At 56.0% G+C, this 13,838-nt stretch overlaps 2 protein-coding genes across 2 annotated transcripts; one reads left to right on the top strand and one right to left on the bottom strand.

The window, feature by feature from the left end:
• Window positions 1-595: 595 nt before the first annotated feature.
• On the top strand, window positions 596-4,091 carry YRDC (yrdC N6-threonylcarbamoyltransferase domain containing). The gene is made up of 6 exons (XM_072885311.1): window positions 596-770; window positions 957-1,152; window positions 1,481-1,595; window positions 1,978-2,097; window positions 2,829-2,971; window positions 3,322-4,091. The coding sequence occupies exons 1-6, from the start codon at window positions 623-625 to the stop codon at window positions 3,383-3,385; spliced, it is 786 nt and encodes a 261-aa protein (XP_072741412.1). The 5' UTR covers window positions 596-622; the 3' UTR covers window positions 3,386-4,091.
• Window positions 4,092-4,812: 721 nt separating this feature from the next.
• On the bottom strand, window positions 4,813-7,493 carry MANEAL (mannosidase endo-alpha like). Its single transcript, XM_072885489.1, is given in 5 exon segments — window positions 4,813-5,579; window positions 5,581-5,803; window positions 6,254-6,330; window positions 6,754-6,823; window positions 7,192-7,493. Coding segments are annotated over 5 exon segments (1,125 nt in total). The 3' UTR covers window positions 4,813-5,126.
• Between the last annotated feature and the right edge of the window lie 6,345 nt (window positions 7,494-13,838).

Below are 13,838 nucleotides of genomic sequence, written 5' to 3'. Positions count from 1 at the left end.
AGCTCCTCCAGCCGTTCCCGGGCAGGCCCGCGTGGTCGCTCGCCGAGGCTCCTCAGGGCTTCGCGTCCCCCTCGCCGCCAGGCACGGAGCTCCCGGCCCGGGGCCGGCGCCCGGCGAGCTGGAGAACGGGGAAGGGCGGGCGGCGCTGCCTCCCGCCGCCGGCCCGGGCCCGAGCCCGAGCCCGGGCCGGGGCTCACGCAGGGCGGGCGGCAGCCAGCGCCCAGGGCGGCCTGGAGAGCGGCCATCTCCGCCGTCAGCTCCTCGCAGGCGGCGATGCGGGCCCGCAGGTGCCGCTGCCGGGCCTCCAGCAGGCTCCGCAGCCTCCGCAGGCCGTCCTCCACCTGCGCGGAGACAGCGGTCACGGACGGCGCCGCGGGCCGCCCCCACCGGCCCGCCGGCATCCACCGGGGCCGTCGTGTGTCGTTCCCCCGGCACCCACCGGGGCCGCCCCCTGCCCCCGGCACCCACCGCGGGCCGCCCGTGGGGCCGCGCCACCGCCTCCATCCCGGCCCCGCGCAGGTACCGCCCGCCCCGCCCCGCGTCGCCATGGGAACGGCGCGGCCGCCACGCCTCCGGATGTGCGTCACCGCGCCGCCCTCCGCGGGCCGGAAGCGGCTCTTGCATGCGGAGCGCGCGGCGGGCGGCGGTGGCGGCGCTGGCGCGGGCCGGGGAGGGAGCGCCGGGCCTGGGCCTGGGCCTGGGCCTGGGCCGCGCCTGCAGCGCCCGCCTGCTGCTGCCGCCCGGCGGCGCGGCCCGGCCGGACCCGCAAGGTGCGGGCGGGGTACCCGGTGGAGGGGGAAGGGTGAACCGGGAGGGGCGGTGGCCCGGCGGGGAGGGGAGCCGAGCCGAGCCAGGGCCGGCGGCGGCGTGGGCCGGCACGGCGGGAGGCCTGGGGGCGGGATGGGCGCGGGGGCGGAGGCCCCGGGCCGCCCCGCTGACCCGCCGGTGTCGGGCAGGCTGGAAGGAGGCGGTGACGGCCGCCGCCGGGGCCCTGCAGGCGGGCGGGCTGGTGGCGGTGCCGACGGACACGGTGTACGGCGTGGCGTGCCTGGCCCAGGACTCCGGCGCCGTGCGGAGCATCTACAGCCTGAAGGGGCGGAACGGGCGGAAGCCGCTGGCCATCTGCCTCGGGGACGTCGACCGCCTCTACAGGTGGGCGCGGGGGCCGCGGGCGGTGTGCGGAGCCCCCGGGGGCCGCCGCGGCTGCGCGGGTCTCCGCTCGGCTCCCAGGGCCCTTGTGCCGGGGCAGCGGCCGGGTGCGAGCCAGGCTGCCCGGGGAGGCCAGCGCCCGGCCCCGCTGCCCACGGGGGCCGGGGGCTGCCCGCGCTCGGCGCGGCCCGGGGTGGGGAGCGGCTGCCGCCGGGTTACCGCGAGCTGAGGGTGGGGAAGGGCCGCGCCGGAGCCGCCGGGCAGCGCCCAGCACCAGCGGCCCGGGGGGGGCCGTGCGCCCGCCCTCACCACGCCGCCTCTCCCCGTGCAGGTACTGCCAGGTGAACGTGCCGGACGAGCTGTTGCGGGACCTGCTTCCAGGACCTGTGACCCTGGTCCTAAGGCGTTCGGAAGAACTAAATAAAGACTTGAACCCCTTCACGTCGGTAGGTCTTTGCCACGGCATACGTCTCGGCGTTTCTGAGGGACCGTGTGCTGGTGTTGTGCTTCTGCTGTAGTGGCTTCCGTTCTTACGTGTGTGCTTAGCGTGCTGAGCAGTGACTGGCGTTTTCCCGCAGCTGCTCCCTGTGCTGTTGTGCTCCCCGTGACTTACTTGAACACGGCATAGCCCAGCGTTAGGGCTGGCTTACGACAGCACGTCTCTCGTGATTGCTGGTTCAGCGGGTGTTGATGTATTGATTCTCCAGGGTATCAGTGTTCAGTACCGGTGTCATTCTCTAGAGTATCGGTACGGTCAAGAGGGCTTTAGGCAATGCAAGATTAAAAACGGTTACTGTGTGTAAAACCACGCTCTCTTCTTCCTCGTAGCTGGTTGGTGTTCGTATTCCAAACCACCCTTTTATTAGGGATTTGGCACGAGCTTGCTCTGGACCACTGGCTTTAACAAGCGCTAACATCAGCTCTCAGGCGAGCACGCTGACCGTTTCGGTAAGGCTGGTTTTGCTACTAAGTGACATTATTGTGGTAGTCTGTCAGAGCCCCAGGCTCTCGCAATTGGAAGCCAGCTTTAGCAATAAAACAAGGATTTCCCTGCTGGTATTATTTTTTTTTAGCGATAGCCTCTAGCTAAAACAGCCTGCGGATATGTGGTGTGGGGTAGCTGTCTTGCTGTGATCCTCACCTTAAAAAGCGAGGAGGGCAGAGCTGAAAAGTCATATTTAAAGGCTTAGATGCAGCTTTTGAAGTGGGTGCCAAATCTGAAAGATGGAAATTGCTGTAGGAGGGATGGCTGTGGAATGAGGCTGCTGCTGTCTGTACAGCTCCTTGCAGTCCGGTAACTAACCGTCTCTCAAGGAGATGTCTTTTTGCAAAGCTTGTGACCCTGGTGGTGGTATAGTTGGGCATAGTACCAGACAGACACCCTGTCCTTGCCCCCAAACATCTTGATAGACTTCTAGCTTTTTTTGTGCGCTCCTTAATAAACAGTGGTGCAGCTAAGAAGCCTTCAACCAGACAATCCTTGTGGCTCTCCTGCATGTCTGAGATAAAGCTGTTCTCAGAAATCAAACCGGGATGTGTTTGTGACAGAAAAAAAGTGAGCCAACCTGACAGAGGAAGGGGAGAGACCACCTCCCTTGGCACCGGGACGTCCAGTAGTGTCTGTTAAAACACAATCACAAACCATCTTCAGGACTGTTAGCCACATCTCTTTTTTTCAGGAATTCCAAGACCTGTGGCCTCAGTTGTCCTTAATCATCGACGGAGGCCCGATAGGGGATGTCCAGAGCCCAGAGTGTCGTTTGGGGTCAACTGTGGTTGACTTATCTGTGTCGGGGAAATTCACCATCATTCGTCCTGGCTGGTGAGCACTCTTTGCTGAATGTAACTGTAGCTTTTTCTTTACTTTAAACGAAATGAAGCTTTCAAGTGAGGGTGGGTTGCGTTTTGCTTCTTTTCCCATAGCAGTTAAACAACGCCAGTATGACGGTTCAGCTTAATTACCAGCACGTTCAGAAATCCTGAAAGAGCCCTCCAAATTCTGAGCCCAGGGGACCCCTTTCTAGAAGCTTCTGTGTGAAACACTCTAGTTTCTGGAGTTCATGTTCTCCTTGATTCAAAATGCAGTACTGTGTCTAGCTGATTACTCTTTCCCGGAAAATGCAGTTTAATCCTTAAAAACCTCTTTTCTGTTGGTTCTGTTTCACCCCACAGTGCACTGACATCTACAGTTGAAATCCTGAGGCAGAAGTATGGCTTGATACCAGAATCATCCTAAGACTTCAGACTCCGAGGAGACTCTGCAGAGCTGGTAAAGCTGGGCACCGTGTGCCTGCGCATTCAGGAAGTGGGCGTTCATGGCCTTGTTTAATAAGGTCGATGGGTTATGTCAAGGTGAATAAAAAAAGATTTAAAAAAAAAAAAGATAAACAACCAGAGCAACAGTTGATGGGTATCTGTTAATTAGTATCACATCTGCTATAGTCTGAGAAACCAACCCAGATATGTATGCTGACCTCTGTGTGCTGCTGTACCATTCCCAAATGCCTCTCTGAAAGAAAAGCGAAGATGGAAAAGAGGTTTCTCGAGCTTTCATGATGTTATAGCTATGGTGTCCTCCGGCTGTTTTTCTCTGTTCTAAATGTAATCAAAACCTACTACTGAGATGAAAATGTAAGTGCTTTTGAAAAGTGTCAGTATTCAGATGGTCCCTATCTAGACAAGAGCTGCTCAGAAAGACCTGACTTCCTCCTAATACAAAGAATGCAAACGAGCTCTTAGCGTGCTGATCTTCATTTTTTAAATGTGGACTTCCCTCTCTCGATTTTGTTCTGAAAACAGTGCTAAGCGGAAGTAAATAGGGAACGGATGAAAGTTTCCTCTGGTATTTTTTCTTCATTGAAAAGTAAAGTTTATGGAGCTGCTATTAATTTAAAAACTGGTAAGCAACCTGCATGGTTTTGTTATAAATGCTTATTTTTCGACATTGTTGTCCATCTCTCTTGATTTACTTAGGTGCTTAGCAAGAACGTGTATGGAGTCATCATGAATAGAACCTTGTTTCACATCCAGAGCTGCCACTTCTCATTTTATTGATATAGACAAGTATAAATTAATTTCATGGCTAATTTAGAAGGGTCCAAGCATGGCTAAAATCACAAAAAAGGGAGAGCTACTAAAGGGAGAGAACCTCTTTCAAAGCGCAAATTAATGGTGTTTTCCATTAATTTCCATTTCCAAAAATGCAATGCATTTTTATGGCAAATATTTTTTCTCCTTGGTTCTAAAGGAGATAAAGCAACTTCAGATCAAAATTTTCGAAACATGGAACACTAAACAATCGGTTAAGAGCTTTTAGTATAGATCACTGCATTTCCTTGGCTTTCAGCACATACCGCAGTAGTAGTACGTAGTGTCTAGTGTTCCAGCTCTAATTACCAGTAGTTATTTGGATACAGTGGACCACAGCAACAACACCCACCACAGAGCTCCTTGGGATAGGAGAGGCTGGGTGAAGTCAAGGGTATGTAACGGCATGGCTTAGTTTCACCTACTGTAGACAATTTGGAGGAATATTTACTCCTCTTTACAGTAAGCTGACACAAATGCTCTGACAAGAGTTGCTAGCGGAGTGAGGGATGTGTGATCACTGCAGGCAGCGGGCCAAGGACGTACAGTGAAATGCATGCTGGAACCAGCTAATCAAGTCGAAGACCACAGAACATACACACGGTAAGGAAAACCAGATCTTTGGCCCCCAAGCCAGCGCCCCTTGTGAATTCCAGAGGAGCTCTGAAAGAGTCATCTGTACTAAATGCAGAAAATTAGATTTGACTGCTGCTTGCAGATTTCCTGCTCCCTGTAACACTTCTTCCTGTGGGTCCATAGCTGGGGCTTACGCAGTCCTCGGGATATTGCAGATGGCCGCTTGCGTTCCACAGCCTGGTTAGGCGGAAGGTTCTATGGCTGCGTCTCCTCGAGTGCTTTTTTCTGAAGCGCTTCTCTGTGCTGCAGCTTTGTCAGCGGGACGTTTTTCCGAGTAAGGCAAATCCTGAAGTCACATCAACCACTGCTCTTTCTTTGCTGAAATGTTCTGCCCACCGGTGAGTCAGCTCCAGGTACATGCTCGGCTGATGAGGAAGGTAGCCCAGATAAAGGTGTGTCAGCGTCATCTTGGGTACAGCTTTCTCAATCTGGGTGCCTTCGTGCCATTCGCTGAAGGATGTGATGGAGACGATCTCTGGCCTGACCATCAGAGCAGCCTGCAGAGCTGTTTCGTAGTACTTCCCGCTGACTCTGTTCCGAGTGTTGTGGTTGTTCCAGGGGCGAATGCTGGTGTCGATGTAGCCTGGGCCAACACTGGGGATGAACATCAGGTTGTTGGAGTCCCAGAAGGTTTTGATTGCTTTCCAGTTCTGGTGGGATGAGCCAAAAGAGAAACCATTGGATGCAAAGTATGTGTACGTGCCATCCATAGCCTGTGGAGAGGATGTCATGCTTGTGCCCCTCCTCCTCCACCAGCAGTGCTATGAGCACAGCGTTGTAAGCGGTGTTGCGGAGAGAGTGGGAGCCTGATGGTCTGAGAAGGCTGGCCCAGGATTCAGCCGGTGTCAAGTAGGAATCGTAGATATAAAACAGTGGGAGACTCTTGCCAGTGCTGGTCTTGTACTTATAAAAAGCTGGGTGTGATCTGTACCTAGAGGAGAGCACAAAGCTTTTTCAGAGGCTGGGGTGGTAAGCCCTCAGCAGGCATTTCCATTATAAGGCAAGCATGGTGTGAGACTTGGCTTGCTGTAGGGGCCTCCTTTCCCAGAACCTTTATCTCCATCTTCATGTGAGCGCCTGTGCCTGCTCCTTCCCTTTTTGAAAGAAAGGGTAGAGGTGCCAGCCTGCAGGTGATAAGCTTAGAAACTTCAGCAGAAGAAAGCAGTTTTGGTTCTGACGGCAAGGTGTTGAAGTACCGGAGAAAGCAGGATTTGATTGCGACCCCTGCCCGGTGTTGCCCTCTTGGCTCGCTCTTGGCAGCTCCCTCCGCTGTGCGCTGGTTTTTGGATACTATTCTGATGCATTTAATTCAAAGTTCTGCACGCTGTTTGTGCTTAAAGCAGCACGACACAGCTGGATTTAGCCTACATGAATAACTTACCTGTCCGTGATGTATTTGATATTCTCGTGCACAGCGTGGTCATCGTGCCCTTTGTATGGCTGGCCATGAAAGGCAACCTTCAAAAGAGACCATGGAGATGGTTATTTTCATACCACTGGTATTCCCTTCTCCGCACCCTGACCTCCCAGAAGACCCCAGGTCTGCTGTAAAGGTGACCGTCTGTCACCTGCCCTGGGCAGGCTGGGAGGACCCGTTCACGACACCTGCAGAATACAGCCGTGTACTCGGTGAAGTCAGGGCTTTCGCTGGTTTTCCCTAATGCTAGTAAAAAGTAAACTGAAAATCCCAATTATTAAGAGGAGGAAAAGCCCTGTATTTAGCTACTGAAAAATTGTTCCCATTATCTTAATGGCAAGTACTCATTTATTTTAACGCAGCCACTGAAGCAGGAGCAGGGCCTCTGCCCAAGCACAGCATCGGCTTTGCGCTGGAGTTGAACGGCGAGTTTAAAGGCCTCCAACAGCAGACAAGAGCCTTGCCTTTATGGCGTAGCTGTGCGCCGCGTCCAGTATGGAGGGCACAAGGCTGTCTGACGCTCCCCCTTGTCGTCTGCCAGGACAGGACCAGCACTCCTACAGCAGCATGGAACAGAGCAGGTCTCTGTCAAGTGTGTTTTGTTCTAAACTTTTCCTCTTGCCGTGCATCAGCAGTGCAGCAAAGGTTTCTCGTCATTCTAACGCCTTAGAAAACCCGCGGTGTTTAAGCCGTGGTGACGAGACCCCGTGGGCAACGCTCCCAGCCGCTGGCTCCGAGGCGGCTGCCGGGGGCCGGGGGTGCTGGCAGCCCTCTGCGGGGCGCGGCGGGAGGGGCCTGGTGCCCGGTGATGGGCCACTGCAGCCGCTTGAGTTGTGGCCCGGTGACACGGTGCGGGGTCGGCGTCCGGGGGAGCTCCGGGGGCCCGGGCCCGCCCCGCCTGCCTTGGGGGGCCGGGGCCGGGGCTCTCGCTGCCCGTGGCGGCGGCGGCGCGGAGCCGGCCCGTGTGCTCGTCCGGGGGGCGGGAGCTGGAGCCGATGGCGCCGGGCGGGCGGAGGCGGCCGCGGGGGGCGCCGGCCGGGAGCCGGGGATCCCGGTGCCGGTACCGGCCCGCGAAGCGCGGGCTGCCGTACCAGGCGTAGCAGGAGGGGCCGCCCGCCGCCGGGCCGGGAGGGGCCGCCCGCCGGCCGGTGTCCCCCAGCGCCCGCCCTGCCGCCCCCTCCCGGGCGGCGGGACCGGGGCGCATCGCCGGCGGGGCTCTCGGTGCGGGCGGCGCGGGGGCCGATCCCCCGCGGGGGCGACGATGCTCCCGGCAAGGCCGGCCCGTAGCTGGCGCCGGCGCTGGCCGCGGCCCCGGCCCCGGCCCCGGCCGGGAGGGGGGCGGGGACGCCCGGGGAGGGGCAGGGGCAGGGGCAGGGGCAGGGGCTGCCGTCCGCGCCGGTTTCCCGGCCCTTGAAGCGGGCGGTGGATGAAGGACTAAACCCGTTCGAGGAAGGAGGAGCACGCTCCGGCGAGCACGGAGCTGTGACTATCCGAGCTGTTAAAGGAAATAACGCTTTAATTGGGGGAATCTGTTATGCACAAATGTTACAGGCGATAAAACTCCTGCTAAATGGAAACCCAGTAATGAGATGAACCTGTCGAGGGAACAAATTGCCGGCAAATCAGAAACAGGCTTCCGAGGCGCACCAGCAGCTTTGGGGCTTCCATTATTTCGCTTGGCTGAAGCTCAAGCTGCCCCACAGCGCTGGAGCCTTCTGGCAGCGTTTCCACACGACAGCCACCCGTGCAGCGTCGTGGTCTGCGGGAGGAGTGTGGGTAAGCATGAGCGAGCTGTAGAAACAGCTAGAAGTCTGCCTTTCAGAGCTTTCTGCGGTTTTTGGCTGGGTTAGATGTGTGCGGGAACTAACTGTGGGCTGGGTGCCAGGCTGGCAGCAGTGGCTCTGGGAGGACATCAGTGGAAAGGGGTATTGGGAGAGCGACCCGGTTCTGGCTGGTGCGCTGGGACTCGGGCGAGGAAAGTGCCTGGCCAGCCCTGGTGTGGTCCTGTGTGCTGCTGTATCGCCTCGGGTGTGTTTTGGCCTCTCGGTTCCCTGTGACTAGTGCCGCCTGAGTTTGCCAAAGAGATCCCCCTCTCTTCCTGGGGATCGCAGCGTCCTGTCTGAAGCAGCTAGTTCAGGTCCTAGTCCCAGCTGTATTTCATGCTTCACCATATCTGGAGGCTACAAGCAGCACAGAACCAGCTTTGGAAGAGCAGCAAGGAGCAGCCCCCTGCTCAGATCAGCAGTTATTTGTAAAACAGAGCCTCATCTTTGTCCTCTGTCTCATCTGGGCATAGGACACGAGTACTGCTGGAGCTTGAACTCTGCAGGCACGGGACTTGCTCTAGGAATGCTTCATCTCTGTGTATAAATACCGTACAAATGCTGCACTCGAAGGAGCGGAGAGAGGCATCCAACTCTTACCTCTCCAGCTTCTGGATCTATTTGGTCAGAACACAAATGCAGCTATACCTTCCTAAGGGAGCTGCTGGACCTGATTGCAGGGGTAGATCAGAAACCGTGGTGCAAATGTACTTTAGTGGCTCAGAGAGCGTAAGGCAAGCAAAAGCCTCTCCTGCTTCCCCCATTTGTTTTTCAAATCTCTTCAAGGCCAGTGTGATAATTTTGGAGGCCTGATTCATGCTTGGGGGTGACGCTCCTGTGTGTTTATTCATCAGCTCACGTCTGCTTGGGCCTCTTCAGGGACTCGGTGAGCTTCATTCCCCCTTTGCCTCTCACTTGCTGTCATCCGCTGGAGACGGGGACAGTTTTTAATCTAGTTTCGTGGCTGCCAGTTGTGGGTGCAGTGAGCGTCGTGCTGAGCCAGCTAGCCCGGGAAGCTAGTGGTGCTGTGTTCATAGTCTTTTTCTGAGTCATTTCTTTCATTTGCTTATGCAAAGGACGCTGCTGTTTGTGCCCTGGCGGTTGGCAGACCCTTAGCCTGAGCACGCTAGAGCCACCAAGAGCTGTCTGCGGGGCGGGAGGCAGAGGGGCTAAATACGACTGCGTTTTGATGGACAGTTTTAAATTGCTCTATTCAGCCCGTCATCCCACAAGTAGCTGCTGTCATTTTATTTCAAATAGCTACCTTCAGGCTGCTTGCAGAGGTCAGGCTGCAGAGGGTGGATGCTCCAGGGAGGTGGGAAGAGCTTTCTCTTTCTGTATCTGGTGCCAAGGACAAGGGTACTGGACAGGAATCTGCAGACCAGTGAATTTGCTGTGACTCTTCTCCCTCTGTGAGTTCAACACTTCTAGAAGCTGTTTTTGAAGTTTAATTTATGAACTGGCAGATGAAGGAGCTGAAGGCAGGGCAGAACCATCTAAATAAAAATTATTTGGAAGCAATGAGCAGGGGGCATGTGGTATACGAGTTGGGATCTTCAGGTCTCACAGCCACATCTAACCGGGTAAAATGGTGCTGTGTCTCAGTTTGGGTCCCCACGCTGCCCGTGTGATTTGTGTTCCAGCAGTATCACAAGGATCAGTTTTTACTGGAGTCCCATCCCTGAGCCCACCCGACTCAACCACCCTGTAGTGCAGAAGGCCCAGAAACACGAATTCCCAAAAATTACTGCAGCAGGGCACTTCTCACTACTGCGTGGCTGGAGATGATGCTTGTCCTAAAGGTTAGGACTCTCCCGCTGGCTTCCCTGATGCCTCCGCCCATACAGGTTTGCTCTCTGAGCAGCCCTGTGAGCGGAGCCGGACCTCCAGCCTTTTGCTTCCAGGGTGGCCGAGCTGCCGGAGCCGTGTCTCCCACCACTAGACAGTGCTAGGCCACAGCAGGGAGCCGTGGGAGCCGGCGGCCGTACCGGCTCATGGCGTGTATGATTGCTTAAAAGCATTAATGAGCGAGTGCTGCGCTGGGGCCGTGCTGACGTGGGCCGGTGTGGCGCAGATGGTGGGTTGCGTGCCGGGCTGCCCGCTGCAGGCGAGCGGCTGCCGGGGAGGGCAGGACGCGGTGCTGCTCTCCTGCCTGTGCCTGGTCCTTGCAAAGCACACGCTGGGATGATTTTTCCCGGTGTCTGAGTGCCATGGAGTGGTTATGTATCTTTATTGCTCATGAGCAGCTGTCTCAGTCACTGCTAATGGACTGTAATACACGCAGAGCTGACCCCAAAATGATGTCTTCACAGAAATTGCCTGTCTGTGGAGCTTCTGCTGTAAAAGCCCAGAAGCACCAGGCTGGGTGAGTTACTGTCATCTGCAAAGTGTGTGCGTGAGGGGTCTCTGGGTGCTTCCCCTTCTCTGAGCCTTTGCTCTTACCTCGTCTTTCCAAATCAGATATCCTGCAGGGCAGAGGGACCGAGGGAAATAGAAGAGGGATCGCTTCCCTTTTGTCTGCCTGCGCAGGACCCTCTCCCCTCCACGACTGTCCCCGCGGTGCTGACGGGCACTGCTCCGAGCAGAGGGCGTGACTTGGTGGAGCGGACAGAGCGGGCACAGGGGGTCCCTCCTTGGGCCCTGGCAGGCAGCGAGTGCGGGCGGTCTGTTCTCCACAGCCCCCGGTTCGCACCGACGCTGAACAGAGCCAGAGCCAGCTGCCCCGGAGCCTGGCTTCCCCCACGGCTGTGGCGCGGATGCGAAGGCTGTTTGGGGCCTCGCTGTAACGTCTCACCACAGCGAGCGATTCTCCTACTGATTCTGCTCCCTCTGTATTTGCATGGTGAGCTTGCCCCCCCCCTCCGTCGCGTTCCTCAGCTCATCAGGTATTCATTGATCTTTGCTGGACTCCTTCAGCACTCATTCATCACTCTCACGCCCGCCATCCACTTTCCAAATGTTTCCTATTTTTCTGGTGATGTATTTCCCTGTTCAGACAAGCTAATCTCGCGCCATCAATAATCGGGGTGCAGCTGCGCTCCTGCCCTCTGCGCCGGCACAGGCACGGTGCGGGCACGCGGCTCTGCCCTGCGTGGAGGAGCCAGCCGAGCCGCAGGGACACCGAGCGACGGACGCAGCTGCAGAGGCCTCCCGGGAGTCGCTTCCCCGGTGTCTGGGTCTCTGCTGCGGGAGGTCGTCCCTCCCCTTGGGGACTCTGAAGCGTGCAGATGGAGGTGATGCCCTTACGGCCAGGAGGGGCTGTTTTCCATAGCTGGGTGGGAGGCGATGGTCTTCGAGAAGGTGAGGCAAAGCCCTGAGGCAGGGCAGCCTCGCTTGAAAGGGGCTGGCTTTGTGGTGTGCTCTGGGGTGCCCGAAGCCTCGTCTCTCTGCCACAACCTGGCGTGGCCTTTGCGAGCAGCCTTGGTGGGCAGAAAACTGGGGAAACGTGTCGGCATCTCAGCTGGTGCCTCTGCTTCTGGCTCATTCCACGCTGCTGGCATTCAGTGTCCCTGCAAGTGACAGCTTTATTGGTGCCACTAGCATCAAGAGGATGAGCCACGCGTCAGGCATGGGCGAAATGGCTGGTGCCCTTGTTCCCTTGTGGGAAATGCAGGCACTATAAATTACGTCTTTCCTCTGGCTTCTGGGTGTCTGCAGGCCGCTGTAGCTGTCAGGGTGATGTACTCAGCGCCAGCTGAAGTGACCCGCCTTTGTGTCAGCAGTCGGGCGCTGTCAGCACCTCTGGAACGCACCCGCACGGAGCAAACCCAGGCTTTGTTGCTTATTCAGGTGTTCTTGGTACTTTCCAAAACGGGGACCCTGCTGCTATGCTGGGTGGCTTTGTGCAAAGACTCAGTGCCAGGAACCGCGGGTGCAGCGGGCGGGGGGACGCGGCATCAGGACCGATGGCCGTGGTGAGTGTCTGGGACACTGCAAGCTGTCTGCTGAGATGCATTGTGAAAATGCACTCATCACCAGTCAGGATGTGCTGATTAGACAAATAGCTTCTGCTGGAGTGGAGAGAGATGCCTTTTTAGATCTTGTAGGTGGAACTATAAACGCTTTCATAAGCCAATTCACAGGAGCAGTACAGATCAGGGTGACTTTTGTGTTCGCAACCCTTGTTGAAATCACATTGGCATGAGCACTCGGAGAGGAAATACATGGTTTGCATTTTAATTAGTGCTTGCCCTCCAAATAAAAATGCATCTTTAGAACCTCATTAGCAGAGCCAGTTCAAGCTCATGTAGCGATGATTCAAATGAGCGACAACAGACGAGGCAGGCTTAGTCTGGGTTGGTATCAGGGGTGAAGCTGCTGAGTGTCTGACCCTTTCCAACCCTGTTGAAGCCGTTGGGGAAAAATGCTGTCAGGGGTTTGTGTTTGGAAGCCTTGGCCGAGTAATCGGGTCTGTCTGCTGTCGGGCAGTTGCTGGGTAACTCTTGCTTCTCACCATGATCTTATCTACTGATGTTTATTGAGTGCTTCCCCGTGTCCACAATGTCATTCTTGCTGCTGCAGTTGGTGGCTAAAAGCCTGTGGCTTTTCATGCCCTTTTTTATTTCGTGCAGCTGTTACATGGCAGAGGTGGTTGTGCTGAGAACTTTTCACAGCTGGAGCTGGAACTTTAGTTGTAACACCCTTTATTGTGGACTTTTGGTTATCGTTCGGAGTACTGTAGGAAGCAGGACATAAATTAGAGCAGCCCAGGAATAACTCTTGTTACAGGAAGGTGTCTCAGAGAATGTATTCAATTGCTTTAGTATTTTTTACACCTTTTTGGCCATCTCTAGCTATAATTGATTGACACTAGATTTATTCCTTGTCCTTCCTCGAGCTCTGCAGGTCTGAGTGAATGTGTGTGGCTTCACAGTGCCACAGTACAGGCGTGGTCTGCCGGGTGCGGATGTGCCTCGAGTCATGTCTTTGATGGGGCAGCCAGGAAGTCTTTCCAAAACTGCCCCGTGCCTGGGCAGGGGTGAGGTGCTGTCCCTGGGGAGACTCTCACAAATACCACCTCCCTGTCCGAGGGCTCTTTGCCTCTCGTGCCGCTGATGTCGTTGAAGGCAAAGCAGCTAAGTCCTACTTTGGCGGGTGCAGCAGCAATGTCCCTGCAAGGCTGGAGCATCCTCCTTGTTGCAGAGCGGCAGAGGAAGCCCCTGGAGCACCGTTCTTGCTGCAAAGAGCAGCCTTCCCGCGAGATCCTGCTGTCCGAGGCATCTGCTAGCCCCAGCCAGGGAGAAGTTTTCCTCCATCACTGCAAACTGAGATCTGCAATGCTGCTTCTGAATGCCCTCTCTCTACTTCACAATACAGAGCAAAGAAAACCAGGCTTGGGCTAATTAAGCTGGAAACATAACATTGCAATTTGTAGCTGATTAAATCTTTCAAACAATATTTATGTTAATCTCCTTCTGATTTATTTTCTTCTAATGCCTTGACTAGGAGATAGCCCAGTGCATGGGGAAATGCTTCCAGATGGAGCACAGTCCGCCTTGCCAGATGCTTGACGCTCAGAGTGAGGATTTTTCACTCGCTGTGGTTACAGCCAGGAGAGATGATCTTGTCCATCTAGGCCATTTTTGTACGTAGAGGGGGATGCTGAGCTGCCGTTCTTGTTTTTGCTGCAGGAATGAGTCCGCCTGTAACAGGAGAGGGCTGTGAAACGGCGCGTGGGAAGGGGCATCCATGAGACAGTGCTGGGCTGGGGCTGTTCTGCCTCTCTT

The sequence above is a fragment of the Ciconia boyciana genome, chromosome 21 (genome assembly GCF_034638445.1).
Source record: "Ciconia boyciana chromosome 21, ASM3463844v1, whole genome shotgun sequence".
Classification (NCBI taxonomy): domain Eukaryota; kingdom Metazoa; phylum Chordata; class Aves; order Ciconiiformes; family Ciconiidae; genus Ciconia; species Ciconia boyciana.
Note: the sequence above shows the minus strand (reverse complement) of the source record. Positions and strands in the feature narration are given on the sequence as shown.